Below are 27,395 nucleotides of genomic sequence, written 5' to 3'. Positions count from 1 at the left end.
ACAGGGTCTCAAAACATCAGGTTTCTAAGTTAGTTCAATGCACCTGTTAAAACTTCACTAGTAAAGTTGATTACACACACACACAGAGAGAGAGAGAGAGAGAGAGAAACACAAACAACTCAGCTGTGTGTAGAAAAAAAAATGTCAGAGGACAATGGAAACTGTGTGGCAGCTTTATATGGAGCCCTATTATCAGGAGATGACAGGATAAGATATGAAAGCTAAAACAAACTACACTGACATTTAATCACTTTAAAAAGAATTCATACATTGCTATTGAAAGCGTCATGTTCAGTTTGAAAGGTTATGCCTATGGACTCTAGCGCTAGACCCTAAAAAGATGACATCTGAAGACACTTTAAATACGTGTAAAAGCTTTATTTGAATGGCGTGAAAGTTCAAAAGAGGGGTGAAGTCCATTCATACCAGGGCTAGGTTGGGACAGAAAAACAACCAAGGACATATGCCTGTATCACAATCACAACCCGTTTAATCCAATTCCCCACTATATATATTACATATGTATTCAATGCAACTTTTGGATTTGACTGTATTTTGATTTCTAAAAATATCAGTTTTTACATTGTAATTTAAATTAGGTAGGCCTGATGATGTCAGAACATTTTCCCTTTTTAAAAAAAAAGAAAATAAACTTCAAACTTTTTCAAAATCTGTATATGTTCATTTTGTATAGAATTATGTTTAAGAAAAGCCCACTGCATATAGGAGATATGGCCAGTCCATTTATAGTTAATTTAGTGCCAGATTTACTAAACAGGGCAAATTAGCATGAGAGCGCAATTCCAAAAAAGCGCAGATGGGAGTGGAGAGTTCTGCTGACGTGATGTACTGACGACGAGCAAAATTGAAGAACACAGACGCAGCCGGATCATTTCCTTAAAGACCAACGCAATCTAACAAGAGCAAATTAGCATGGTTTAAGACATGCTTATTTTGGCCAGTAAATAATGGCACTAATACCAGTAAATTGACTAGCGCAAACCTTAGTAAATCATGTTGCATGATTTATTTAAATACTGTCCTCCCATTAATTTTGGTAGGAAAAGGGAAACTCTAACAAATGCATATGCAATAAAGTCAGCCACAGAAATAACTCTCTATGCCTTTTCAGCGCTATTGGCCCTTAGTGTTTTACATCCCAGATGTGGAAAAGAGATGGATGTGACATTTCCAAACCCTATCAGCCACTGGTTGCTCTTCAGTTCCTTTCTAAAATCCTTTCTAGTGCATCATAGCCTGCCCTGAATGATTTCTGATCTAAAGACACCAAATAAATGAAATATGCTATTTCTCTATTTGAAAAACAATTAACTACCATTTGTTTTGATGTAGTGCAGTGCCTCATCACTCTCTCAAATATCAAAGTGTGATTTACCAAGCAAATAATCCCTGTGCTGCCCTTGATAACCTCCATCTGTGACATGCTGAGGCCAAATATGTTCCTCCTTTTATCGGTCTGGTCCCTTGTCTTTCATCTAACAGCTAAATCCTGTTAGCCTCTTAGCCTGCATAGTGGTACCTGATGGAGCTAAACCCGTTTAGCCAGTTAGCCTCTTACCCTGTCGCTGCAATTCTCAATGGTCCTTATTGAATTACTCTAATCCTGTTTGGGGAACCCTGATCAGTTGTCCAAAAAGTACAGGTCACTTTAATGGTGATCAAAGGCTGTAAAAAATGATCCATTATTAAAAAGTTTACTGTTGTATTGTCCTTATATATTCACAGAGCACATCGCTGGACCTGATTGAAACAGGCAAGACTCTCAAAGTCCAGGCAGAACGGCCCCATCTTGTCAGCTTGGGAAGTGGCCGTCTGAGTACGGCTATAACTCTGCTGCCCCTGCCAGAGGGTAAGTTCAGTCACCTTAAAAAGTAACTGAATACAATACACACCCTCATGAAGAATCCCCCAGCAGATTCTATCTGCTAAATTAGATGCAAACATGGTCGATTGACTAAGGATGTGGTTAGCTGTGGAATTTGTGTTTAGTGGCAATGCTTCTTTCAAATTCTGAGACCTAATTATATGATCACACAGACAGAGGGGATGCACACTGAAAACTGGGGACTCCAAATTAAGATCAGTATTTGTGTTTTTGTGTGGTGATGGGTGGGAAGTTCATGAGAGAGGACAAATCTCACTACACTGACCTCAAAGCTTGGATATGCTTCATCTCATGAAGAATGACAAATAAAGGACTTCTCATCCCCTGACATTGAGGAAGAATGAGAGCAAGCATTCAAGTATAAATCCCAGAGGAAGTCAATGTAGTGCAGTATTCATCAGCGAATCATTTTAAAAGGGATTGAATACACAATTTCCTGTGCTCAGATAGATGGATGGATGGATTTAATTATTGTAGCCTATATAATTAATTAAATTATACTACAAACATACATACAAACTTACATACACACATATATGATGGATCTATTCAGTATTGATTGAGGTGTTTTGTTTTTTTGAGGAGTATTGAGGTTTCAGCTGTTTCTTGTAAATTGCATTCACGATGGCAGTGGCTTTAGAACAAGAGACAGAATTATGGGGCTATATGACCTGACTTTGACAACCCCCTGTTGCTTCACACACTGTGCGACTGAGCTTGCTTGAGTGAGAGCATACTCATTTGTCTAAGGGAATTTGTATGACTGCCTGAAAAAGGCTTTTTTTTAAAAGAATGAATCATGATGTTCATCTTCAATTTAAAGTGCAGCATACACCCACTATTGTCACTCTTTTCTTACCATGTCTGCTCTCACAATAGGCTTGGGTGATGGCTTTTTACTCACATCTGCTTCATAGACACTGCAAATGAAATAACTCGGAGTGGGGGGGCTGTCCTGTCTTTGTTAAACCTGTGTCCTTTTGTTGCAAGCATTTCATATGCATGAAAAAAAAGCGTTTTTTTCTAATTCTTGAAACTATTTAAAGTAGGTATGTAATGTAGCAATAATCAGTATTAACAAATCTCCATCACATGTTGCAGGGAAGACTACACTTGGCCATGGGAACACAGACATTAATATTCAGGGTCCCGGTGTCACTGCTCTGCATTGCTACATTGAAAATGTGGGGGGAGCCATTACCCTGTACCCCTGTGGAAATCAGTGCTCATTGGATGGCTTAGCAGTTACCAAACCTGTCAGACTCACACAAGGTAAGCAATGGGCTTTTAAAGGGTTAGTTCACCCAAAAATGAAAATTATGTCATTAATGACTAACCCTCATGTCACTCCAAACCCGTAAGACCTCCGTTTCTCTTCTGAAGACATCTTAAGATTTTTTAGATTTATTCCGAGAGCTTTCTGTCCCTCCATTGTAAGTCAATGGACGTGTCACTGTTCACGTCCATAAAGGTAATAAAGACATCATCAAAGTAGTCCATGTGACATCAGTGGGTTATTTAGAATGTTTTGAAGCATCGAAAATACATTTTGGTCCAAAATTAACAAAAACTACGTATTCTCTTCCGGTCTGTTTTCCATCCGCGTTCACAAGTCCACATTGACGCTGCTGACGTAAGACGCTGCTGACGTGTTATCTGGTGCGTCAATGTGGACTCGGATGGAAAACAGACCGGAAGAGAATACAATGTTGAGTAAAGTCGTAGTTTTTGTTAATTTTGGACCAAAATGTATTTTCGATGCTTCAAAACATTCTAAATAACCCACTGATGTCACATGGACTACTTTGATGATGTCTTTATTACCTTTATGGACGTGAACAGTGACACGTCCATTGACTTACAATGGAGGGACAGAAAGCTCTCGGAATAAATCTAAAATATCTTAAGATGTCTTCAGAAGAGAAACGGAGGTCTTACGGGTTTGGAGTGACATGAGGGTGAGTCATTAATGACATAATTTTCATTTTTGGGTGAACTAACCCTTTAAAGTTGCTATCAAACTCATTACTCCAGCATTAGTTCAATATGTTGAATAGGTTACAAAATGGGAAAGAAAGAAAGAAAGAACAGTGTGTCCAGCTGATGGTTCACTATTATGTAAGAATTTTCTGGGGATTTTCACTTTAATTTTCATCTGGTTGCCTTGAACTCTTTTGACGGTTATTCAATAGATTCAGCCTGCACATCAATAACAGAGGCCTTTGCTTTAATTCACTGAACCTTCTATATAACGCAGTAGCCATTTCTAGCACGGATAAGATTGCATTTTCAAGACAAATATAATTGTGTAACCACTTTGTGTTAGTAATGATAAAGGGTCTGTTTGAATATCCCTTTAAAAAACTTGACCTTATGCTACTCTTTGGAGTTATTTCAGACTGTCCACTTTGGAATCACATCAGTGTGTATTTGTGTTATACACGGGCCAGGAAATTGCACGATGATAATGATGAGGGCTTGTTTGAACTTCCATTTGAAGAACTTGACCTTGCCCTACTATGTTGGGCTATTTCAGGCACTCTTGAATCACATTGCTCTGTACTAATTCTATACATTGGGGAAGAGTGATTCTAACAGAGAAATGTGATATTTTGTTGATTTGGATTCTCAAAATTCTCTCCAAATATGTGTCATCTTGTTAGCTGTAAAACAAATGTAGCCTACCCTATAAGTTAGCTTATTTCAAGCAAAACTAAGCTTTTCTTTTTGACGTTTGCAATTTATTTATCCCCAGTTCGACTGTTAGTGATGAAGGGATAGTCATCCAGATAAGCTCATTTGCAGTCCGCCCCCCCTGATCGCGATCTGTGTGTGCATGACAATAACTTGAGACAGCCGGCGCGAGGACAGCTGTCCAACGTGCCACCCGTGCGACTTCCAATAAATTTATCTTAATGAGGGGTCTATAGTCCTGAATAGACTTAATGCCTGTCATTTCTTCTCATATTAGCTAAAATTTCGAGTTGCATTAAAAGTAACTTAGAGTTTGAACATCCGCGAAGTCCAGATTTTCGCCACAGGAGGAAAGTATTAAATTCCCCGGATGTCGGACACTTTGTTGTATTAACTGCTTGTCCGTTTTCTTTGGGCTGGCGATGACAGTCGGGCAGGTGACAGCTGTGCTGTTTTGTGTTGTAATAGAAGTCAGTGAGTGGACGCGCTGTCGTAGCGCTTGACATTTACATCACAAAAGCCGCGGACAGACCCACGCGCTCATCGCTCTTTACTCCGCGCGACGTGCGAGAGCTCCACGCGAACACACTGTCTAACGTTTCTCAGCGTTTTCCAATCGATTGGATATCAGTTTGAGTTTGTGTCCCAAACCTGGTAGGTGAAATAGCTTTATCTTCAATATTTTACAAATGATTTGCTTGTTGTAGAGTTGCTGTTTAGTAGCCTATTCCATCGTATAGTGTGATTAACCAGCGAACACCGTTTACTATTCCCGCTGTGTTCGTTAATGTGTCAAAGACAGGCATATGGAACTAAGTGATTTTATTCAAACATCTAAACTATTTGACTGTGTTAAATATAACATAGTCTAACTTTACAATAGCTTAGTATCGTGACGTATAACTTGCATTTTTCAGTCAATAATGTAAATAGAGAGTTATGATAGAGATAACTGAAATATTATTTAATGTTCTCCACACATTCTATTATTAATGCTTTCGTGAACTTTCTGAGAACGCTCTCAAAACGCATTAAAACTATGTCAGCCTTTTTAAGTGACTTCAGTCCTATCCTGTCCTATCTCCTTGATTACTACAAAACCCATTTCTGATCTCATTATGCCCAGCATGACCGCTCTTGCCCCCTTGTGCCACTATGTCTGAGTGATTGTTTAGTCTTTAGTTGTGTAGCCTAAATAGAGGTTATCGTATGTCGTCAGTGCTTTGACGTAATTTAATGTGTCTGTGTACCACATTTTTTATAAAGATTACAAAATGTACAAATATTTTATACATTTACATAATTTACTTATTTCTCTGAGTGAATGCTCAGGCTGGCCCGTAACCACCAGATATAGATATTGTGATTTTTGGCACCCAGTATTAAGGTTAGTGCTGAATTGTTAGAAGGTTAGTTTGATTCCTAAAATATTACAGTCTGTTCTTTCATAAATATGTGGCTACATCTTGTTTTCATGTATGTGCCCGTGTGGAAAAAAATACATAGGCACTGTAGGTTCAGCTTTGACATCATAATAGGGAAAACTATTTCATTTAGAAAAGTCTGACAATTCAGAAACAAAGACATAGTGATATAGGTACAGAGGTGAGCCAGTGTTAAAAAGAGGGTCTGCATTTTCCTTTGAATAACGGCATGGCATTAAATGGAGCACACAGTGTTGCTTGTCATATCCTGTCATCCACTCTACTGTAACAGCAATGAGTCATACTGATCTTATATTCGCTCTGTGCTTTCTGTGCCAATGTTCATAATGAAATGGAAGTCTGGGTCATAATTCATTGGCATTTTGACAGACGACTTTGAGTCTGCATTGATCCCTCTGTCCCATTAATCACAGCAATTTCATAAGGGCAGAGGACAAGGTAATATGAATGTATGGGAGGTATATGTGTGTTTGCTACAAACAGACAAACTGTGATATGGCAAGATAAGCCATGATATGAGTTTCAGTAAAGCATGTAAAGAAGGACATGATTCTGGCCAGTGTGTGTGACTTGTACTGATTGCTTCTTGTTTGGCTTTACTGTTCCATCCACACCCTTGTTTTGTTTCATTCAGATGCACTAGATTACCTTGAAAGAATGAAGTCATATCAATGAAGATATTATTACAATTGTATCAGTTTGGAAGCATTTAAGATGCCCCTGCTCCATTCAGGGTTGGTGAAAAAGGTCACAGAAAAATTTCACAAATATTACAACAGTTTCCATTTTTGGGCTTTTATTCCTTAAAAAAATACTGAATTAAAGACTGATCTAGGCTATATCACCAGTAGTTTTTAAAGTATTATTGTCAACTTGAATAAAACCAATTCATTTAGAAGTTTCATCATAAAGCACTTTTTTGATTATCTACCACACATGATTCTTTTTCTCAGGGTGTATGCTGTGTTTTGGTCAGTCAGCCTTTTTCCGCTTTAACCACCCAGAGGAGGCCCTCAGGATGAAGAGCTTGATGCCAGGTGGAAGCCCTGGATTTACCAGTACCTACAAGAACCACTCAGGTATATATGCAGAAGCCAAATTACACTGACCTAAAATCTGGTAGTATAAGAACTGCTCTGGATACTGTGCTGTGGGGAGTTAAAGTTGCTGAAGGCACTCAGAAAAAGAAAGAAAGAGCTACATTTGCAAATAATGGTGTGCGTTCCGTTGATTTAATTACTAAACGTTATAGCAAAAGGGGCACAGAGAGGCATTGTACCCTAGATAATTATAACAAGTTCCAGACACTGCTCAGGTGACACAAATCTGCCTAAAATAACTCGGCCTAATCCTGCCTCTTTTAATATCCATGTTATTGGAGAAAACTCCAGCTGTATCTTTGCCCATTTTAAACCCTGCTCTCACTCATTCAGCAATGAAACCAGGAAGTGAGAAACAACTTCTTTGAAAAGAATGGGAATTTAAATTGCCTCAGGCACTCTGTCAACTGCTGGAAAGCCCCTGTTGAGAGACCTTGGCTTTGACCCTGTTAGTTTAAAACCCTTGAACACCAAATTGGACATTTAAAGGAACGTGACAGTGATGAATATCACATTGTTGTGAGGCTAGTGTTGGGGTAACGGCCTTGTGCATCATTGTTTATCTCAGTGACCCTAAAGCTCTTTCATTCATTACTGTAAAAAACAAACAAACATTGAAATTATTTGTTCTTTGGTCTGATGTAAGGATACTGATCTATACTTGGGAAATTGGCAATAATTTACTGTACATTTTGATAATAATTAAAATTCATTATAACACGATGGCAATTAGTGGTTGATTGTTTATTTACAGTTTGTATTAATTTTGATGTTCTGCCACATCTATATTTGTAACCATCATTCAGGCAGTGTTCCAGAGTTTGATATTCTCATGAAATTCATCTTATTTTCAGGCTTCACATTGATTTTAAAATATTTAATTTCTTATCAATTCTTAGCCACTTTCATCACTGGATTAAAAAAAGCCTCATTGGATGGCCTCTCAAAAAATTAAACTTGCAGTGCAACTTCTGCTCTGACTGCTGGACAGTAGAAGTGTATTACCCTAAATATCTAAATATCTACATGTTTGATTGGTAAAATTACAGTAACAAACATTTCTTCTTGTATAGTTTAAAATAAAATGACATGTCCTTAAAAGGGTCACTTGCCTTATGTGATGTGAGCACATGTTCTACCCACTGTGCCACAGCTCTAAAATAACGTGTTTATTGTGTGGTTAGTGCACCGGTGGCCCTGGCTGCAAAGAGTGAACAGAATTGAGTGCGTTCAGCTGGTCTTGAGTGCGCAGAATGAGTCATGTTGTAATTCAGGCTCTATTCTCCTCTGTCTGCTGTGACCTTTGGGCCGAGGGTGGGATTCATGCCATCCGCAGTCTGTAGGCTGAGAGACACACCCAGTTGAGCATATGTGTAAGAGAGGGGGAGGTGTGTGTTTGTATGCATTATGCCCAGCCATGTCCTGCATGGGTGTAGAGGACAAGTGGTATGAGTGAAATATAGTTCTGACCAGGGGTGCAGGAAGATGTCTATAAAACACGTCAAAACTCCACTAAGCACAACAAGCGTATTGGTGAGAACATTCGTTTAAACAGAATACACACCAGGACATTTGACTGCACATCACATTTTCAACATTATTGATACTGCCTGCTATCTTAATGCAATGGACCGGGACATAAATTAAGCCTTTAAATAAAAGGGTTATTGAGCTGTTTACACTGTTATATACAATGAAAGAGCCTGCACAAAAAAAAATTGACACAAAAAACCTGCCTTAACACAACATCAGGAGTGGAGTGGAAAAATTCTTTCTACACACTGCAACGGTCACAATATGACGTCACATATGCGACTATTTTTTAACATAAATAACACTTTTTAAAAAAATAGCCCCCTTAAAGTGTTTATCACAAATAAATTACTAAATGTTAAAAATGAATAAATGTAAATGATCAAACATTTACAATCCTGTGAAAACAGGATCTTGTGCTCCTGGTTCTGACTTTTTAAATGTAGACATTTCAAATCCTCACGTGATTGCAAGATTGCTGTGAGAGATAGATGCCTGACTTAAGTTTTTGTTGTTTGTTTAGATCATAATAGCTTTAAAAATGCAGTAATTCACAACCGGATTTTTATAGTTTAAGATTGAAAGTATGGGTCTGGGAGAATTTTTTACAAAATTAATTTAAAAGAAAATTAAAATTAAAAGCAGGATAAAAAGTTTCAAAGTAAGTTTTAACCTTCATAGAAAATAAATAATTAAATGCGTTTAAATCTTTTTGGTTTTATATAACCATTTGGGGGTCTGTAATATGTTTAAAAAAAAATATTTATTTAATAAAAAATACAGTATAAACACTTATATTGTGAAATATTATTACAGTTTACAGTTTTCCCTGTAATGGCAAATCTGAATTTTCTGCAGCCATTACTTCAGTATTCAGTGTTTTGAACTGTTGTGTGTATATATTTTAAATATCCTACATTTTGTTAACCTGGTCTATATCTTGTATGAGTCTTCTACATTTGATAAATATTAATTATATATTAATACTTAAGATAATCAATTGATGTTTTTTATTCTCCACAGAAACCCATGGGCAGCTCAATGGAAACCACCTTCCTGTGAACGATCGATCTCGTCCCGGACATGGCACTCTTGTGCGCTCTATGGAAAAGGACCTTCAAGACATTATGAATTCTCTGTCTATGGATGAAGGCCAGATTTCCTCATCTGAGCACTATAAAAAAGCCTGCCACCCCATTTCACAGTCTGCCATGCTCAACGGGGGTGGCCACAGTCTTGTCTCCCCTCCAACCAGTCCTGGTGCTTTGTCAGTAAGCTCCAGCTATGAAAATACCAGTCTTCCTTTCTCCCCCATCTCCACCTCCTCTGTGGTTAGCAGTCCAGGGGCTTATTTGGACTCCTCTAATACCCGTTCCACCAGCTACACCCACACCGTCCAGCCCCCGGTGCCACAACCACGCACTTTTGCATCCAAGGCCAGCAGTTCCAATGGGGGACTAAAGGATCAAGAAAGTCCCAGGCTTCAAAAGGCCTTGACTGAAACCCCCTCAAGCCCTGCTACAAACCGTAGAGGTGAGAATCCACACCTGGCCCACGGTTCCTCCTCTTCGTTACTATCATTTGCATCTGGAGATTTAAGCAGACAGGTCAATGCCAGACTCACCTCCTCATCCTCACCGGCATCTTCTAGCCCTCGATCCAGTGTTGGCTCATCGGTCCAAGAAAATTCTTCTAGTCTTCAGTCCCATTCTCACGCACTCCTTCCTCCAGACAGTCCCCAGTCGTCCCGCCGTGGTCTAGAATTGTGTAGTATGCGTCAACTTCCTCCTCTCAGTCCCTCTGCATCACGCAAAGGTGTCCTCGGGGTGCCTGTTCTCCCTGGAGCTCTACCTGGTGTTCCTTTGACCTCTCGTGGCCGGACTGTACCAGAGAGTCCTCGTCTCCAACGACGAACCACAGCAGAGGAAGAAGCAGGAAATATGAGATTGCACGCCAGAAGTCCATCTCCTGTATCAGCTCATTTGAAGGACCAGCCTGGCGGAAAGCAGAACGGTGGTCTCAACCCAGCTTTTGGCTCTCAGACAGGGGCGTCTCCTCTCACTAGTCCCCGTAACCAGAGAAAGAACTCAAGGGAGCCTCGGCAGGTCCAGACGCGCACACGGGAACGCAAGAACAGCATTTCAGAGGTCAGCGACAAAGAGGAAGACCTGCTGGAGTACCATCGCTGGCAGAGAGAGGAAAGGATGCGCGAGCAGGAAATGGAGAGGCTGGTATGTCTGAGCATGTGTGTTTACAGCACCTACTCGTTTATTATTATGTACTAGTTTTATCATCAAACTATGAAATAACAAAAATGGAGATACACTACTGTTTAAAAGATTGGCATCAGTTAGTTGTTTAAAAAAAAACAAAAAAACTTTTATTCAGGAAGGATAAAAATTGATCAAAAATGACAGTAAAGTGACCGTAAAGACGCTTATAATGTTACTTAAGATTTCTATTTCAAATAATGCAAATTAAAACTTTCTTTTCATCAAATAATTCTGAAAAACAAAATGTATCATGGTTTCCACAAAAATATTAAACAGCACAACTGTTTTTAACATTGGTAATAATTTTTGAGAGCACCAAATCATAATATTAGAATGATTTCTAAAGGATCAAGTGACACGTTTTTACATTTACATTACAATTACATGTTTAAAATGATAAACTTTTATAATGTATTAAAATGAAACAAATAAATGCAGGCTTGGTGAGCTTAAGAGACTTTGAAAACATTTAAACAGAAGTGTAAAACTTTTAAACAGAAGTGTATGGAAATCATGTAGTGCCCAATAACGGGGTTAAGTCAAAACTATCAGGGCCTTTTTACACCAGGTCACTTCATGCATTTTCTCTGATCGGATAGCTATGTAAATTCTCTCCTAAGCGCTTTCGAGACAGATTTAAATCCGATCACTCAAACCACTTCAGGGGGTGGTCTGAGACGCATTCCAGATGAAACTGGACAAATGTAAATGCATCTGGTTGTTGAAACCACATGTGTAAATTTTACTCCTCCCGAAATAGTAAAAAAACGTGCGAGAGCATTTTATAGGCTATATAACACATTACCAGTACTTACATCTTACCAGTGCTGATCACTACTCTTTCTCCTATTGCAGTCTTTGATCTTGAATTTAGCTGATGACAAATAAAATGCAGCTCATATCTGTTGCTTTTGTTGACGTGAACTCCTGTGCTTATAGTGCAGGAATTGAAGATTGTGTCTGTGTATATATGTATATATATGTATGTGTGTTTTGCAAGTGTAAATGGAATCGTTTTAACAAATTTATATTTTAGCTTTTTTTTAATATGCATCTTTAAACCATGATTTAGATCAAATGGTATTTAAGATCATGAGACAAATGAGAGAAATTTAAATTGAGTCAATAGTATCCAAACTTTTAACAGGATCCATATGTGTGTACACAGATGTGGTGTTTTCAATGGGAAAATTTGTTTCAATTGCCTCGATGTTGTGTTTCTTCACTTTCAATTCAAATCCAATCCAAGTATAAGTTCTGGTATTATTAAAGGGATATTTTTTTGTCTTTGGGAAGTAAAATGAAATAGAGAAGCTATAGACTGCTCTAGAGCACTGATGAGAGTATTTGTGTGATGAGGCTTTTGTCATTGTGTCGTTGGCTTTTGGAGTGGACTCAGCACTGGAGGTTGAGCGGGTGGAGTTTATATGGAGAGAGTTTTCTGGTCAAGACATAGAACAGTCAGGAATAACACACAGATGTAAATTCCTGAGGCCTTTTAAAAGCTTGTGCAGAACGTGTGGCTTCCTGAAGACTATATTTACCCGACACAATCTCAGTGCTTTGAGCTGCCCTCTTCTTCATATGCACACGCACACACACACACACACACACACACACACACACACACACACACACACACACACACACACACACACACACACACACACACACACACACACACACACACACACACACACACATACATACACATACTGTCCTCCTTTCGCAGTCTAAACATTAGTCTCTCTACTCCCTAAATTAACCACACACAGACATCATCTCTCTCATTTAAACCTATTAAAAACCCCAGACATTGCTTGGGTGCATCTCAAATTCCCATATGGAATTGCCATTCATCTTCTTTCTTACTCGCCATCTTATTTATCCCTGAATGTATATACATCTTCTGTGCCTCTAACCAGCTCACTTAATGGCATTTTTATGATGAAGTTCTGTAACCTCTCTTAAAAATACAATCCACATTGCACACACAAACCTAATTATATGTGGCTGCCACACATTCTTGTTATTCCCTTGAGAAAAACTATTTTAGGCCATTTACTATGAGACAGGAACTAAATTAATACAGGATAGTAAGTCATTTTCCATAATATCAGTCTCTTGTCAGCGTTTCGAGACAATGGCAGGAACATTAGGTTTATTATGAACACGTTTCACTCTGTTTGGGTTAAACTTTGTCCTATGGTCTCTGGTCTGTCTGGCACTGTTGTCATGGTTACAGCACAGCTTTATCCAATGGTGTGGCAACTAGAAAGGTAGTGCTAGTTTTTGTCCAAAATTAGCTCAATGCCCTTTTTAATGCTGCTCTCAGGTTAGTATCACCTTTGAAAGGACTTGTGCCACATTAAAGCACAGCTGAGCTGTATTTAGCGTTAATCTCCTTCCTAATGTCATCAAATACACAGACATTGATTTCTAGCTTCAAAAATGGCATTTCAGAGGTGTGACCTCGCAGCATGCTATTGTAAGCCGCATGTGACCACACATTCTGGGCTTATGGGCAGGAGTGATCTACACTGAGAACGGGGGAACATTTCATCTGGTTCTTGACCGGAAAAGCATTTGGGAGATAAGATAAAAAGACAAAAGCAAGCAAGTGTATTACAAACGAGAGGGAAGAGATCTAGAAAAAGCATTTGGAATCTGATCTTTTCTTCTAATCCTGACAAGAGATAATGGCTCGTGGGGTAATGTCATATTTACTCTCAAATCCCTTCACGTGTCTATGTTTACTCCGTTCTAGGTCATGGCCCAGTTGGCTTGAAAATGTGTTTCTTCTCTGTTCAATGATAGCATTGCTGTGCTCCGCCCACCTTTTATCTCACACACACATTCTCTAGACAGCCGTATTCCCAACAACAGTGGATCTTTAGGAACCAGATTTTACATTTGACATCAGTTGTTGACCCAACTCTGTAAAAAAAAATTGTTTGAGCAAAAGGCTAAAAAGTTTGGGGTTTGAAGGAAGTCTCTTATGCTCGCAGGGCTGCATTTACTTGATCAACAATGCAGTAAAAACAGTATAATTTAAAATAACAGTTTTCTATTTTAATGTTTTATAATGTAATTAATTCCTGTGGTAGCAAAGCTAGATTTTCAGCAGCCATAATGCCATGCCATTACTCCAGTCTTCAGTGTCACATGATCTTTCAGAAATCATAATAATATGCTGATTTCTTGTTATTATCAAATGTGAAAACAATTGTGCTGCTTAATATTTTTGTGGAAATGGTTATACATATTTGTCAGGATAAAAGTATAATTTAAAAAATAATAATAATAATACAATAAAAAATAATTTTTTGAGTGGTTTTCTGTTCATTTTGTCACAAACTTTTTAAAGATGACATCAGGCTGAATAGGAACAACTACAAGTGTAAATGCATGGACAATAGCAGAAACTGTGGGCTACCAGCATAATGCATGGAACAAATATTTGGCCAAATAATTTATTATTATTTCATAGGCTTTGATGTAAGCGTTAGGAAGTATTTTCACCTCCCTTTTAAAAATCTGTTTTATTTTACTATAATAACTGCAAAATTATATGACTTGTTGCATTTATTATTTTTTGGTCACAATGCACCAGAAGATAACTTGTTTTACACCACACACAAACACATGCACTTTGTCTTCAAAATCCATAAAGATGTGTGTCTCTGCTGGCTCACTGAAGTTTTAAAGGTCAATTGCCTTTTGTTCCTTTCTGTGTCTGTGGAAGCTACAGAGAACTGAAGCATTTCATACTCTGAACCACATGAGGGCGATGTGGCACCAATTTTTTTAAAGAAAGAACTTTTTTTCTTTGTTTACCAGATTAAAAACATCTAAAAAAAATCAGTTTAAATATTAAACACACTGTTTTCCATTGCAATTAATAGATGTATACCCTAAATATAGATGTACAGTTTTTAATTACACTTATTTTTTCATAGATGTGTCCAAGAACATTTAAATGAACCTTTTCTTCCTTTAAACCACCTCTTACATTTTATATCGATGCTTGGAAAATTTTGCGTGTGGAGAGAGAGAGAGTAATAAAAAGAGGAAAAAAAAAAAGATGGAAAGTATTTTTTAAATCTCCATTTTGGTTTTCAGACATTTACACACAATTTCCCCAGAGCAAATTCTTTAGAATACAATTTAGACTTAACTACCTTGTTTAAACCCCTAATAATGAATTGAATTTACCATCTTGGCTGTTGTGCCCAAATAGAGGACAGTCGTGTCTTAAAGTTGCTTTTACACACAAAGGTTTAGTGCTCTGTGCTTTGTGTTGGTCTGTGTCGTGGCATCTTCAGCATGCAGACCAGCTGTGCTGACACTCTTTTGTTGGAGAAGAATGCTGTTGCTACGTTACCCATCAGTTAGCGTTTACTTGTTCCAGCACTCTGTCTGCACTCTCCTGACAGGGGAGACCTCGTTAAAAGGGAAGAGCATATGTTTCGAGACATTCTATTGGCTGGTCTTGTGAGATAATGGCTCAGTGATAAAGACTTTTACAGCATTGAACAGTGAACACCTAGAGCATGAAATTCAATCTGTTACAAATAAAACACATGCTGTATTCATCTTGTACTGTGTGCATTTTCAGAGGTCAGAGTCTCAGGCCTGTCTTGACTTTTATTGGTGTAAATAATTCCTTAGTTCATCAAAATAAAATTTTAGTAGCTGAAATGGATGGCTGTAGATTACTTGTGCTTTCTGCCATGCTATTTTAGTAATGTCACTGGTGTCATCTAGCCAAGCTGAGCTGGGTATTGTCTATGTAAAATATAATGAGCCCCAATGCCTAGAGCGCTAGTTAGTCCAGCTAGAGCTGCGAGAGAAGACCGGGACTCTGGCAGCCTGTATGTAGATGGTGTACACACACACACACACACACACACACACACACACACACACACACACACACACACACACACACACACACACACACACTGTGTCTGTAGAGTGATGGCAGCAGCTGACTATCACAGCCAGGTGAGAGGTCGCTTGAGTGTGCTCAGAGGTTTGGGGGTCAGTAACTGGGTTGAAGGGAAACTTTCACAAAGAGTATTTTTATGAGACCTCAAGCACTGTTTCGGATGTTCAGGATTTTTACATTTATACTGAGTTGTTTAATGTGCTAGCGATGCTGTAGGATGTTATGGGAGGCACACAGTGTCGTAAGTGGTCTTTGAAATGTTGGTGTCAGGTTGCAGTTAGTTTAGAACATACGGACTTGAAGCTCTTAGAAGAGTGTTGTTAACTACATGTGTTTACACCATTTTAGACCTGTGTGTGAGTTTTTGTGCCATTTAAAGCTGTATGCACAGCTAAAACCTTCTTTGCGTTTTTAGGAGAGGCAGAGGCTTGAGACCATCCTGAATTTGTGTGCCGAGTATAATAAGAGTGATCCTCCGGTTGGCTTGGACGCAGGGAGGGCGTGTCAGTTCCCGGGTATGGAGGAGGTCTCTGTTCGACGACCCGGCCCTGTCCCAGCGAGTGTGCCGGCCCAGAGCTCTCAGAGACAGAGAGAGAGTGAGGAGGAGAACCTGAAAGAGGAGTGTAGCAGCACTGAGAGCCAGCACCAGGAGGTACAACACACACACACACACACACTATGAGTGATACTCCCACTATTAGTCTAACACACTGATACCTGAACTGAATTTAAATAAACAGGACTTTTTTGGGTTTTGAACATTTTAAAACATTGTGACATAATTAATAAGAAAAAATGAAAGATTCTGGGCTATTTCCTGGTCACTAGTCAAACAAGTTCATTTGTGACATTTGATCATGTGATTTTTGTAAAGATGGTCAGATGTTCTTGCATCAACTAAAGCACAAGATGCTCTTTGGATGATCTCAAATCGTGCTGGAGAACATGATCATCAGGTTTGACATGAACTTGTGGAGTTCACGTGCAGCTGTCATTAAAGCAAAATATCTGCTAAAAATATATAACATGTTAAACATATATAGTATTTAATAAATACTACGAAATTTGCGTTAATTTCTCAATTGAATTAAATTAGAAAAATGCAAAATAGATTTGCATTTTTGGATTTTTGGACCTCATTATATACAAAACAAAAACTTCTTGAATGAGTATGAGGACATATTTGCGCACACATTTTATTATGCATATGCCCATAATTTGAAGTTTTATGTGAGATTTTGTTAAAACATCCAGTTTCGTAGTTGTGGAAGTTCCTATGCACTTCATGTGGAAGAATAAGTAAATGTTTACCTCTTATGGTCTGCTGGTGCCTTTTGAATTCGCCTAGATTTGAATATTTCTTCTGTTCTTTCTGTAAACACATGTCTCTCTCTGCCTTTTTCTCTCCCTTTCTTTAGATAAAAATGGTTTTCATTCATTTAGGTCACTGTTAGAGGGCCATGTAGAGTTTATTTGTTGCAAACATTGTCTGAGTGGCTTCACCAACACACACACATACACAAACACAATTTGTTGTAATTGACAAATGCTTTTTCAGCATGAAGATTCCTCAGTGCTGGGGCAGCAGGAGAGAGCGTATCTGGAGGAAGAGCGGCTCAGGGTTCTGGCTCGGGTGGACGAGCTGAAGACTCGTGTCACTGACCTTGAACAGCAGATACAGGAGTCCAGACAGGAGGTTAGTCCTAAACCTACAGACCGTTGCCTGTGTGATGTGTCTACGAAGTACATGTACCTTCCTTCACTTCCATCATAACCACATGAATGAGAGCGAGAGATGTAGATATTCACATCAAAACTTGTAAAGCCTGCTCAATCACTAGTCGTCTTCATCTACATCAGTGCATCACCATCTGTCATGCATAAAAAAAATCTTTGGTGTTGCATATTAAAATCGATGTGAAAGCAGGATTTTGCCTGATCAGCAGAGCTGCGCTCTTCATGTTAACAGAAACATATGGAAGTGAACAGACTGTTGAATGTGTCGTTTTATTCGCAGGCAGAGATGGAGAGGGCATTACTGCAGGGAGAACGGAGGGCGGAGCTTGATCAAGTGGAGACAGAGTTGGGGATCATCAATCAACTTCAGCTGAAACTGAATGAAGTGGAAAATGCAACTCAGAAGGAGAAAGAGAAGGTACCGACAGCAAACACGCGCTATAAAGCATGCTTCCCTGTTTCCTGTTGGTTTCTCCTGAAATACTTTGTGGATGCATCTTTACTACCATGCTAGTTTCTAACAGTCTGACATCTAACTTTTTATTAATTCAAATGACACTGACTTTATTGCATGTTTCAATGGGCACTTTCATATCAGTCTTTTGATAAAAATCTATTAATTTGTAATGAAATCTGCAATGAAACATTAAAGCCGCTTTGTTCCAGACCACAACATAAAAAAGAGTCAGTTTTCTGTAGGTATAATACAAATGTATTGAAAGTAAATTTACACATCAATAAATGTTAAAATCGGTGAAAATACCATTAAGGCAGTCAAATAGAGATACAATATACAATATTATCTGTAAATACTATATGTTCTACAACTGACTGCTGTATGAATATTTATTCTGCTCAGATAGTCTGCTGCAATATGGGCTCTGATTGCCATGGCAACCCCATATCTAAACCTCTGTTTTAACACAGCATGGTGTCTTTATCTTAGCACTTTCCTCTTTGTTTTCCCCTCTCTCCGGCATCACTGGCTTGCTGCGTGTGTATTTTACTTGTGTGTATGTTACGTGTGTGTAATGTTTTTTTAGGAGAGAGCAAAAGTCTCAGCTGAGCGGGATGTCCTGGCCAGACTGAGGGATTCGTACAGTGAGCTGAAGGGCCAGCTTCATAAATGCCCAGAATCACTGAGGGAGCACTTACAGGAACAACTGACCAGGGTCAGTGTGCGATTTGATACTGAGTGCCGTGAGAGTCACAGCGATTATCGAACATATACATCCGCTTCACTTCAAAGAGGAGCAGGAGCAATGAAAGAAAGTATAGCTAGATTGTCAGGACATTAAAATATAAAATGAATAGCGATTGGTCTCATGTTTTTTTTTTTTTAAATGAGTTAGCACAGTTAGTTGCGAGTTCTCAGTTTCCCTATAATTAGGAAGTATTTTTTCTATAACAAATCTTGTTTTGCCATCCGTCCAGTGGCCTTGGTGTTTTTCGCTCACCATATTTAATAATAGCTTTGATAGTAGTTAAATGAAATTCAATAAAATTACTTTAATGTTGTTAATTGTCCCATGTGGATCAAATTTATAAATTCATTGGCTATTAAGAAATCCTTTCTCTGTCGTTTACAGGAGCATAAAGGAAAGCCCTGCTACAAGAACACAGATTCTTTTGGTGGTTCTCTTTTCCCTGCTAGTCTTTAGAAATAAGACAAAAAACCATGAAACAGTTGTACTGTCAAATTATGTATATTTATATTTAGATAATTTAATTTGTAACTTATAAATGTAACTGATAAACATTTAATTAATATTATTTAACACATTAACCATGACAGCTTTAATAAATAGACCAATACATAAATAAATAAAATGTAATACACCAATACAAAAATTTGGGCTGATATTACAATACTGTTTTGTTTAAATAGATTAAAAATAAAAGAGTAAAACGGTATTTCACCGTCATAATGCATAGTATGAAAAATGTATTCTAAGATGATTGATGTGTTGGAAATGGTGAATTAAAACAATGGAAATCTAAATATAAAAAAGGGAAATTAACATGCACAGTTGAATACCCAATGTCAGCCTGCCTCTATAATTAAAAAATAAAATAAAATAGCAACAAAGAAAATGATCAGAGAACAGCAAAATATATTGATGTAGATTTACTCCTATATAATGCCATTTGTACACAAGACACTCTATGAAAATAATTATTGGAATGTATCACCCTCCAGTATCACCAGCAATTAATGGGCAAATCACATGATATGATACAACAGCCTTAACTGGACAGCTTGTTAGAATCTGGATCTGTACAAACTGCACAAATATCCTATGGCTGTGTGTGTTGGCTGTGTGTCTGCGCTCCCTCTCGAGCCACATTATGCTCATGGCAATAAAGGGTTTACACACTGACTGAACAACCGTGATCGTTATGATGCACCTCTGCTCTTTTAGGCAATAAAAATGCATGAAATTCATTTATTTGTATGTGTGTCTTTTGCTTTTCACTCTTGCTTTAGTGCTTATTTTACTAAATCTCCTCACTAATTCACTGATATGGTGATGAACTGAGCGAATCACCTCACTCTTCTTTATCTTTGTACCAATAATCACCAAGCAGAGGATGTGTATAAATTGTTTTTTTTCAGGAGATGCATTAAGAAAAACAACAAAACAAAAAAAACATGTTCCATACAGCAAACATTGTTTGGCAGACAGAGTGATCTTCTTCGGCATGTCATTGAGGAACATTTGTCTGTCTGCTTGTTTGTTTCTCCCATCTGTTCGTCTGCCTCTGTCTTTCCCTCTCCCTGTTCGTCTCTCTGTCCATCTGTGCATGTGTGTGTGTGTAGAAGGTGGAGGCTCTGGAGTCGGCCACTAAGCGCTTTGAGGATTTGGAGTTCCGCCAGTTGGAGCGAGAGAGTGGCATAGAGGAGGAGAAGGAGACAGTCAGCAGGCAGCTGTTGCAAGAGAAGGCAGAGTATCACCGGAGCGTGGCCAAAAGGAAGGTAAATGACACTGATCTCAGGTCAGTTCTATTAAAGGACTCATAAAGTCAGTAATGAGTGTCGAGTCCTGTATCAGACTGGAATGGCAAATGAGCACGGCTTCCGTTGAAACGTTTCTCTTGGTTGTGTAGGAGAAAATGGCAGCTCTGGAGATCCATGCTAACCAACTTGGACTTCAGGCAGCTCAGGATTGTGAAAGGATGGCCAAAGATAGAACACTGGGCCTGCAGATGCTCCACAAGGTTGAGAACAAAGCTTAATCTCTATTTTCACTTTATGCAAAGCGTCTTCATCACCACAGAAATACAGCTTGATACTTAAAGAAATATTCCAGGTTAAAATACAAGCACAGTCAATGACAATTGGGGCATAATGTAAGCCAAAATCTTGGTTACAGTGAGACACTTACAATGGAAGTAAATGGAACATTTAAGTTGGTATGAAATAAAAAAAATATATATTATGTAAATATATGTTATTGATCTTATTGTGAAAAATTCATCCATGTATATTTTTCATTTTTTAAATTTTGTTTGTTTTTTTCATTCATTTCATTTAATTAATTTATGTTTTTGAACTCGTAATGTTTGATTAAAATGTCATAATTGGATCTTCCAATGAAAATGGCAGACTTCCCTCTGGGGAGGTTTCCTAGATCCAATCATTTAGTTTGCTTATACCTGCCCCTCCACAATCGATTGTGTGGCAACAAGTGATACAACCAAGTCCCCGCCATACGTTTTTTCGCAATACGGAGTAAAATATCTGTTGCTATTTCCATTTCATAGCAACTTTAATATACTCTGTTTCAATATCATTGACTCAAGACAATATGTTACCAAGATTTTAGAATAAAAAAATAGGTTACTAACTTTTTTTTGTCACATTTATTTATTTAGCAGCTTCAAAGTTATAAACAGGAAAACACAGTGTTAATGTTGCAAAATTGATCAATTATGAAATTACTTAGTGTCATTATTCAACTCAATTTAGTTTGTTATATCCAATTTTACAGCTTCATCAACATGACAATGTAACGCCATAAACTCTAAAACCTCAAAATGACAAAAAAAAATTATGATTATATTGAACCCAGAATATTCCTTAATGGTAAATCTGACCCTTGATATATTTTTCTTTAAGGAAAAGGAGAGACTGTCTGCCCTGGAGAAGAGATACCAGATCCTGACTGGTGGAAAGACTTTCTCCAAGCCTAGCAGCACGAAGGAGGTAACACCAGCCATGACTGTACTAATCAATGGCCAATTGACCTGTTTTTGTTTGCCAAATAAACTCTTTTTATCTCTGTCTAGTCTAGTAAACAGATTATATCTATAAGAATAAGTATAATAATAAATCTGTGCTGCATCTCAGTATTTAGTGCATTGGTTTGAAATAACCGAATCGTTGTGTACATTCTGATGGTGGTGGTGTCTGTAGGGATCCTCTCCACTCCTGCTTAGCAGTAATGAGCATGTTTTTTTTCTGGGTTATCGCCATCAGCGATACGCTTTATATCGATGCCTCTTTGATCAGCCATAAAATATGTAGAGGCAATCTGAAGAAGTTTGATATAAGACAAATAATGTCATAAAAATGTTCTTTGGCATGGGTTGCGCAACATTGTGCACAAACTGTCTTTGTGGTGTTTTCTGACTTCGGTGTTCATATTCAAAACAGGAAGTGCTTTACATCAATGAACCTGACTTTTTTGATGAGCTCCCTTCCCAGAATTCTCTGCTCCCTTCTTCTTGTTGTCAAAGATCCACCACTCAGATATATTCTAACAGGCAACAGGAGGTAAAAGCATTACCCCAGGACAGCTGTGGGGGATTTACAAACTAACAAAAACATTGTCATTTCACCGTTCATAATGAACATGTTACTACAGTGTGGCTGATGAGAAGGGATTGAAATTGTATAGAATTTAATGATTTCAGTTTCTTAACAGTTCCACTAATGATTCTGTTAGAATGCATGTGTGAGAACCGTTAGTGGAATCGGTTCTCAGTTCCCAACCCTACTGATGTGTATGAACATAACCTACAGTACCGTTCAAAAGTTTGAGGGCGGCAAGATTATTAAAATATTTTTGAAAAAAGGCTCTTATTCTCACCAAGGTGCGGGTGTAAAAATTACAAATAACAGTAATATTGTGAAATATTATTACAAATTAAAAATAACTCTTTTCTTTTTTAATATGTTTTAAAATGTATTCGTGTGATGGTAATGCTAAACTTTCAGCAGAAATTACTGCAGAAATAATTCTAATGATAATGTTGATTTGGTGCTCAAGAAACATTTCCTATTATTATCAATGAAAACGTTTATGCTGCATAATATTTGGAAACTGTGATCATTTTTTTCAGGATTCTTTGATAAATAGAATGTTCAAAGAACATAATTTATTTGAAATATAAATCTTTTGAGTATTTACTGTTACTTTGGAACCTGAATGTGTCCTTGCTAAATCAATTAAAAAAATAATTTCTTTAAAAAAATCGTAGTGACCCCAAACCTTTGACCAGTAGACAATACCTTCATACCTTGAATATTTGCAGGATTTTATTTGAGTTGTTGGGTATGTGATGTTTGTTTGTTGAGCATTCATTAATTGTACTGGCAACAGCTATAGTTGCTGTAATGCAAATAATTTGCATTTTGTGTGAGAATTCACTGTGCACATTGTGGGTGTTGTCTGCCTCAATCCAGCATGAATGTTTTTTTTAGACCATTGAGGATTGCTGTGGTTACATATCGTAGTACTGGGATGGCGGACATTGACATTCTGTACCACGCATTCTGCATGTGTGTATATTGGAGATGTTGCTTGGCATGTTTGTGATGTGTTGGGCATAAGCGTGCTTTTTCCAGTGGGTACATGCAGATTTATGGTGCAGTTCTTCATGAGTTGTTTGAAATATGAACTGATATCTGATGTGGATGTGTGTACGGATGAATGGATGTGTGTGCGTGCTTAGGAGTACCTCAAACTCTCTGATGTATATAAGATGTATGGGAACGGCTGTATCCCCGCTCAGACTGCTTTCCCTAACGCTCTCTGTCTACCGCTGGCTGTAACATCAGACACACCTCGTGAGGTATGACTCCTCCACTCACTCTTTCATCCATGACAGAATCTTTTCCTTGCCTTTCCACCTCCTGTTTCCCTCTCCTGTGCCATTTATTTCTAGTTTGTGGCTTTCTTTTATGATGCTGTCAGAATAACGCACTGGCTGTCTTCTCTTGAAACTGTTATATTTCATTTCTTCCCAGTTGTCTTAGTGTCTTAGTTGCTGTTGTATCCTCTGCCTCTGCTATGCTAGCTTTATGCTTTTCTACACCTAAAATGCCCACGTTCCATTTTATGTTTGTGTTTGTGTGTGATGGGCTGATTGTATAAAGGAGTATGTGACAGTCAGTCAGTTAAACCAGCTGTTCGGGATGCCTAAAGTTGACCCCTCCCCCACATCTTCCGTCCAATCATTCCAAGCTATTGTCGCTGATCCTGTCCACTCCAGCCACACATCCCAGTGTGGCTCCTCCCAGTCACTTCCTGTTGAGGTGTGTGTTATTTCCTGGTGTCGATGTGTTCATGATTGTATTTACCATAGCTCTGGCTTGTCCATGTGAAATCTGAGTTGAATAAAGTGGGATTTCGAGCTTTTGGTTTTGAGACTTTTTTTTTTTTTTTACTTTTTTAAATCTAAATACCACTTCATACTTTCAATGCATGTCTCTTCTTTCCTTTCTTCCTGTATCAATTTTTCCTCTTTTTCCCACCTATCCTCCCTTCACCTGGACTGCACTTCAGACCCAGCCTGCATGGAGTAGGCCTTCAATCCCCAGGCTAGATTCAGAGCGCTGGTACCAGGAAATCATGGCAGCTGGGGAGTCCAGTCATGGCTGTCCTCCCCCTCTGCCTGCTAAGTGTCTCTCCTCACGTAAACCTATGCAGGTAAACTCTCTTCATGTGTCTGTCTTCTATTCTGCTTGCATCCTTTGTCTGTCCTTAAGTTCTCTGTCCTTTTGATTGAATCTATCCAGAAATAACCACTAATTTTGTTTACATAAAAGTACTGCTTTTCATGTTATTTTATTAAAGCGTCTACATTGCCGGGTGCCTGGTTGCTTTGGTGTTGTATTTTTCCTCGCTATGGGGGCAAGCTGCCATAGTTGTCATTATGGATGGAGGATATGAATGATGAAGGGATAAATAACACTAAGATGTTTTGTCGTCAGATCTGTAAGCAGGATGGAGAGCTGGGACAGACCAATGGCACCTTTACACCCTTGCCTTCCATGACCACATCAGGCAGAAACACACCCACCAAAGTAAGATGGTTTATGACGTAAGAGGCCACAATATGTAGTCTACAATTGTTTTAGACAACTTTTGCAGTGCTTAAATATATAACGCAACATTTTTCATCCACCTTTTCAGCAGCCGTGGAAGTATTTTTCCCGTAGGGATAAAAAAAAGAAAACAAATTAAAAAGAGTTATTAGCCATGAACCAGACCAACCTGCTACGAGGTGATTCACATTACAAACCTTGATTTGAAGCAAAGAAGTATTTGATAATTGGACAAAAAAACAAGTAATTTAATTGAGTCTGGAGATGGTAATACTAAAGCACTGTTCTCAACTGTAAACCGTATTCTGAAACCTCCTGACACACTTCCCGCACACCTGTACTGCACTGCTCAAAGGCCTGTTTTCCTTATCTTTCTTCTCTTATAACTTGTATTATTCACACTTTTCTTAGCTCCGGCATTGTTACATCATCTTTTAAAATAGCTGCCATAACCCCAGTTCTTCAGAAACTTGGTGCAGACCCTAACAATCTAGATAATTTCCGTCCCGTCTCAAATCTTACATTTATTTAAAACATTCTTGAAAAAGCAGTGGCAGCACAGGTTCATGTTCACCTTAGTAATAATAACTTGTATGAGTGTTTTCAGTCAGGGTTTTGTTCTAAGCATAGCACGGAAACTGCCCTAGTGATGGCTGCTGATGCCGGGTTCTTATCTATTTTTGTTTTACTTGACTTGAGTGCAGCTTTTGACACAATTTCACACAATATTCTCTTGAACCGTTTATCCGATATTGGTATCACTGGTAGTCCTTATGCCTGGTTCACTTCATACCCTTCAAACCAAAAAAAAATGTAATTCCCAGCCGCCTTCTGTTAGCTGTGGTGTCCATCTATTCAACATATTACCCCATCACTCTAACAGCTACATTGGCTTCCTATCAAATTCCGGATTGAATTTAAAATTCTCCTCCTCGCTTACAAATCTCTTCATAACCTCGCTCCACCTTACCTTTCAGATCTCTTACAGCACCCCTTCTCGATCTCTCCGTTCCTCTTCATTGTGTCTCCTCCATACACCTTCTGCTCGCCTAACCACCATGGGCCATAGGGCCATTAGCCATGCTTCTCCTCGTCTTTGGAATTCTCTCCCAGTCAACATCCGTAATTCAGACTTGTTAGGTCAATTTAAAGTCAAACTTAACTCATCTATTCAGAATTGCTTATCTTCCATGATTACTTTGTGCACTCAAATCTAGTACTTTTTTATTGCTATTTCTTATTGCCATTGTTATTTACTGTTATTTTCTGTTTTAATATTGTTATTGCTGCTACTTGTTGAATGGTGACCTTGAGTGGTTTGAAAGGCGCCTTAAATAGGAAAGAGCAACAATCCCATAAAACATCGCTAATAATTTTGCGATATTTCCCGTGTTCACAGCCGGGAATCTGGTTGTTTGAATCTGTTCATGTGTGGTGTGCTACCCACACACTATTGGAACAAAACGTTTTTTTTTTTTTTATCGTCATGTTTGTGGTCTATCACATTTTGAAAATCTGATAAGAATCTTTTAGTGTGGGCCAGGCTTTAGCTTCATTCAGCGTGTTAACACATTATTTGGACTACATTTAACCTTGGTGTTGTGCACTTACTTCAAAGACAAGTGTGGCGTATGATGCGCATTTAATCCTTAAAATATTAGAATGTGCAATGTGGCGTGGACAGACAGATGAAGACTGGCCCAACTGAAAACCTGTTGTAGCTCCATTATAACTGCACATGTATTGTTTTCAAACGTGTCACTTTCTATTTATCTTTTCTGTTTTATCTTCAGAGTCTCCCAGACCTATCTCCTGCTTATTTGGACTTAGACTCCAGGAGACAGTTAGATCTACAGGGCAGAGGTAGTCCATCACTCACTGTTATCAGACTGCAAAACAGCATGTGTTGAATAATTTAATGTTGTTTTGCTAACACAGCTACATGTAACCTAAAGATGGTTGTAGACATACTGTATAGTCCAGTGATTTTATTGATCTGCTCTGGGTGTGTTTCTCCAGGGCTCTATACATGTGATGATTCCAGAATCAGGCCTACGGATCCTAAGCTCAGCCACTGGGGGGCACCACCTTCAGGACCCCCCATGGTACACCACTCCATTCTGCACCACCAAGCACCCCCAGCAGGAGAGTCAACGTATGACACTCTGAGTTTGGAGAGCTCCGACAGCGTGGAGACCAGCGTATCTACCGGCAACAACTCCGCCTGTTCACCTGAAAGGTGAGATGCAGTTGTCAAGGGAACCCTTCGTTCTGCCTCCAATTCCCCTGACAACGGGTCACGCTGTCCAATTTCCCCATAAATGTTTTTTCATCCTCCTCCCAGAATAGTTCCTGGGTTGTTTCCATGACAACACATACGTCCATACAAAGAGACATGCTATTCTTCTCATCTTCAAAGTTTG

The 27,395-nt window shown here is 38.5% G+C and overlaps 1 protein-coding gene across 15 annotated transcripts in view; it reads left to right on the top strand.

The window, feature by feature from the left end:
* Positions 1 to 27,395, top strand: part of phldb1a (pleckstrin homology-like domain, family B, member 1a) — a 46,554-nt gene that overhangs the window by 10,672 nt on the left and 8,487 nt on the right. For 3 of the 15 annotated variants that reach the window (XM_084114224.1, XM_084114223.1, XM_084114216.1), the window contains exons 3-20: positions 1,747 to 1,870; positions 3,008 to 3,178; positions 6,999 to 7,124; positions 9,702 to 10,909; positions 16,318 to 16,554; positions 17,461 to 17,598; positions 17,920 to 18,057; positions 18,683 to 18,811; positions 20,461 to 20,616; positions 20,748 to 20,858; positions 21,760 to 21,846; positions 22,297 to 22,416; positions 23,598 to 23,717; positions 24,022 to 24,180; positions 24,431 to 24,574; positions 24,859 to 24,951; positions 26,766 to 26,835; positions 26,992 to 27,211. In XM_084114224.1, coding sequence (XP_083970350.1) covers positions 1,747 to 1,870; positions 3,008 to 3,178; positions 6,999 to 7,124; positions 9,702 to 10,909; positions 16,318 to 16,554; positions 17,461 to 17,598; positions 17,920 to 18,057; positions 18,683 to 18,811; positions 20,461 to 20,616; positions 20,748 to 20,858; positions 21,760 to 21,846; positions 22,297 to 22,416; positions 23,598 to 23,717; positions 24,022 to 24,180; positions 24,431 to 24,574; positions 24,859 to 24,951; positions 26,766 to 26,835; positions 26,992 to 27,211 — 3,551 coding nt within the window. Of the gene's footprint in view, positions 1 to 1,746; positions 1,871 to 3,007; positions 3,179 to 5,013; positions 5,255 to 6,998; positions 7,125 to 9,701; positions 10,910 to 16,317; positions 16,555 to 17,460; positions 17,599 to 17,919; positions 18,058 to 18,682; positions 18,812 to 20,460; positions 20,617 to 20,747; positions 20,859 to 21,759; positions 21,847 to 22,296; positions 22,417 to 23,597; positions 23,718 to 24,021; positions 24,181 to 24,430; positions 24,575 to 24,858; positions 24,952 to 26,765; positions 26,836 to 26,991; positions 27,212 to 27,395 lie in introns of those variants that run through there. The other 12 variants (XM_084114229.1, XM_084114228.1, XM_084114218.1 and 9 more) reach the window with 8 other exon arrangements.

The sequence above is a fragment of the Abramis brama genome, assembly GCF_963993115.1.
Source record: "Abramis brama genome assembly, chromosome: 5".
NCBI classification, from domain to species: domain Eukaryota; kingdom Metazoa; phylum Chordata; class Actinopteri; order Cypriniformes; family Leuciscidae; genus Abramis; species Abramis brama.
Note: the sequence above shows the minus strand (reverse complement) of the source record. Positions and strands in the feature narration are given on the sequence as shown.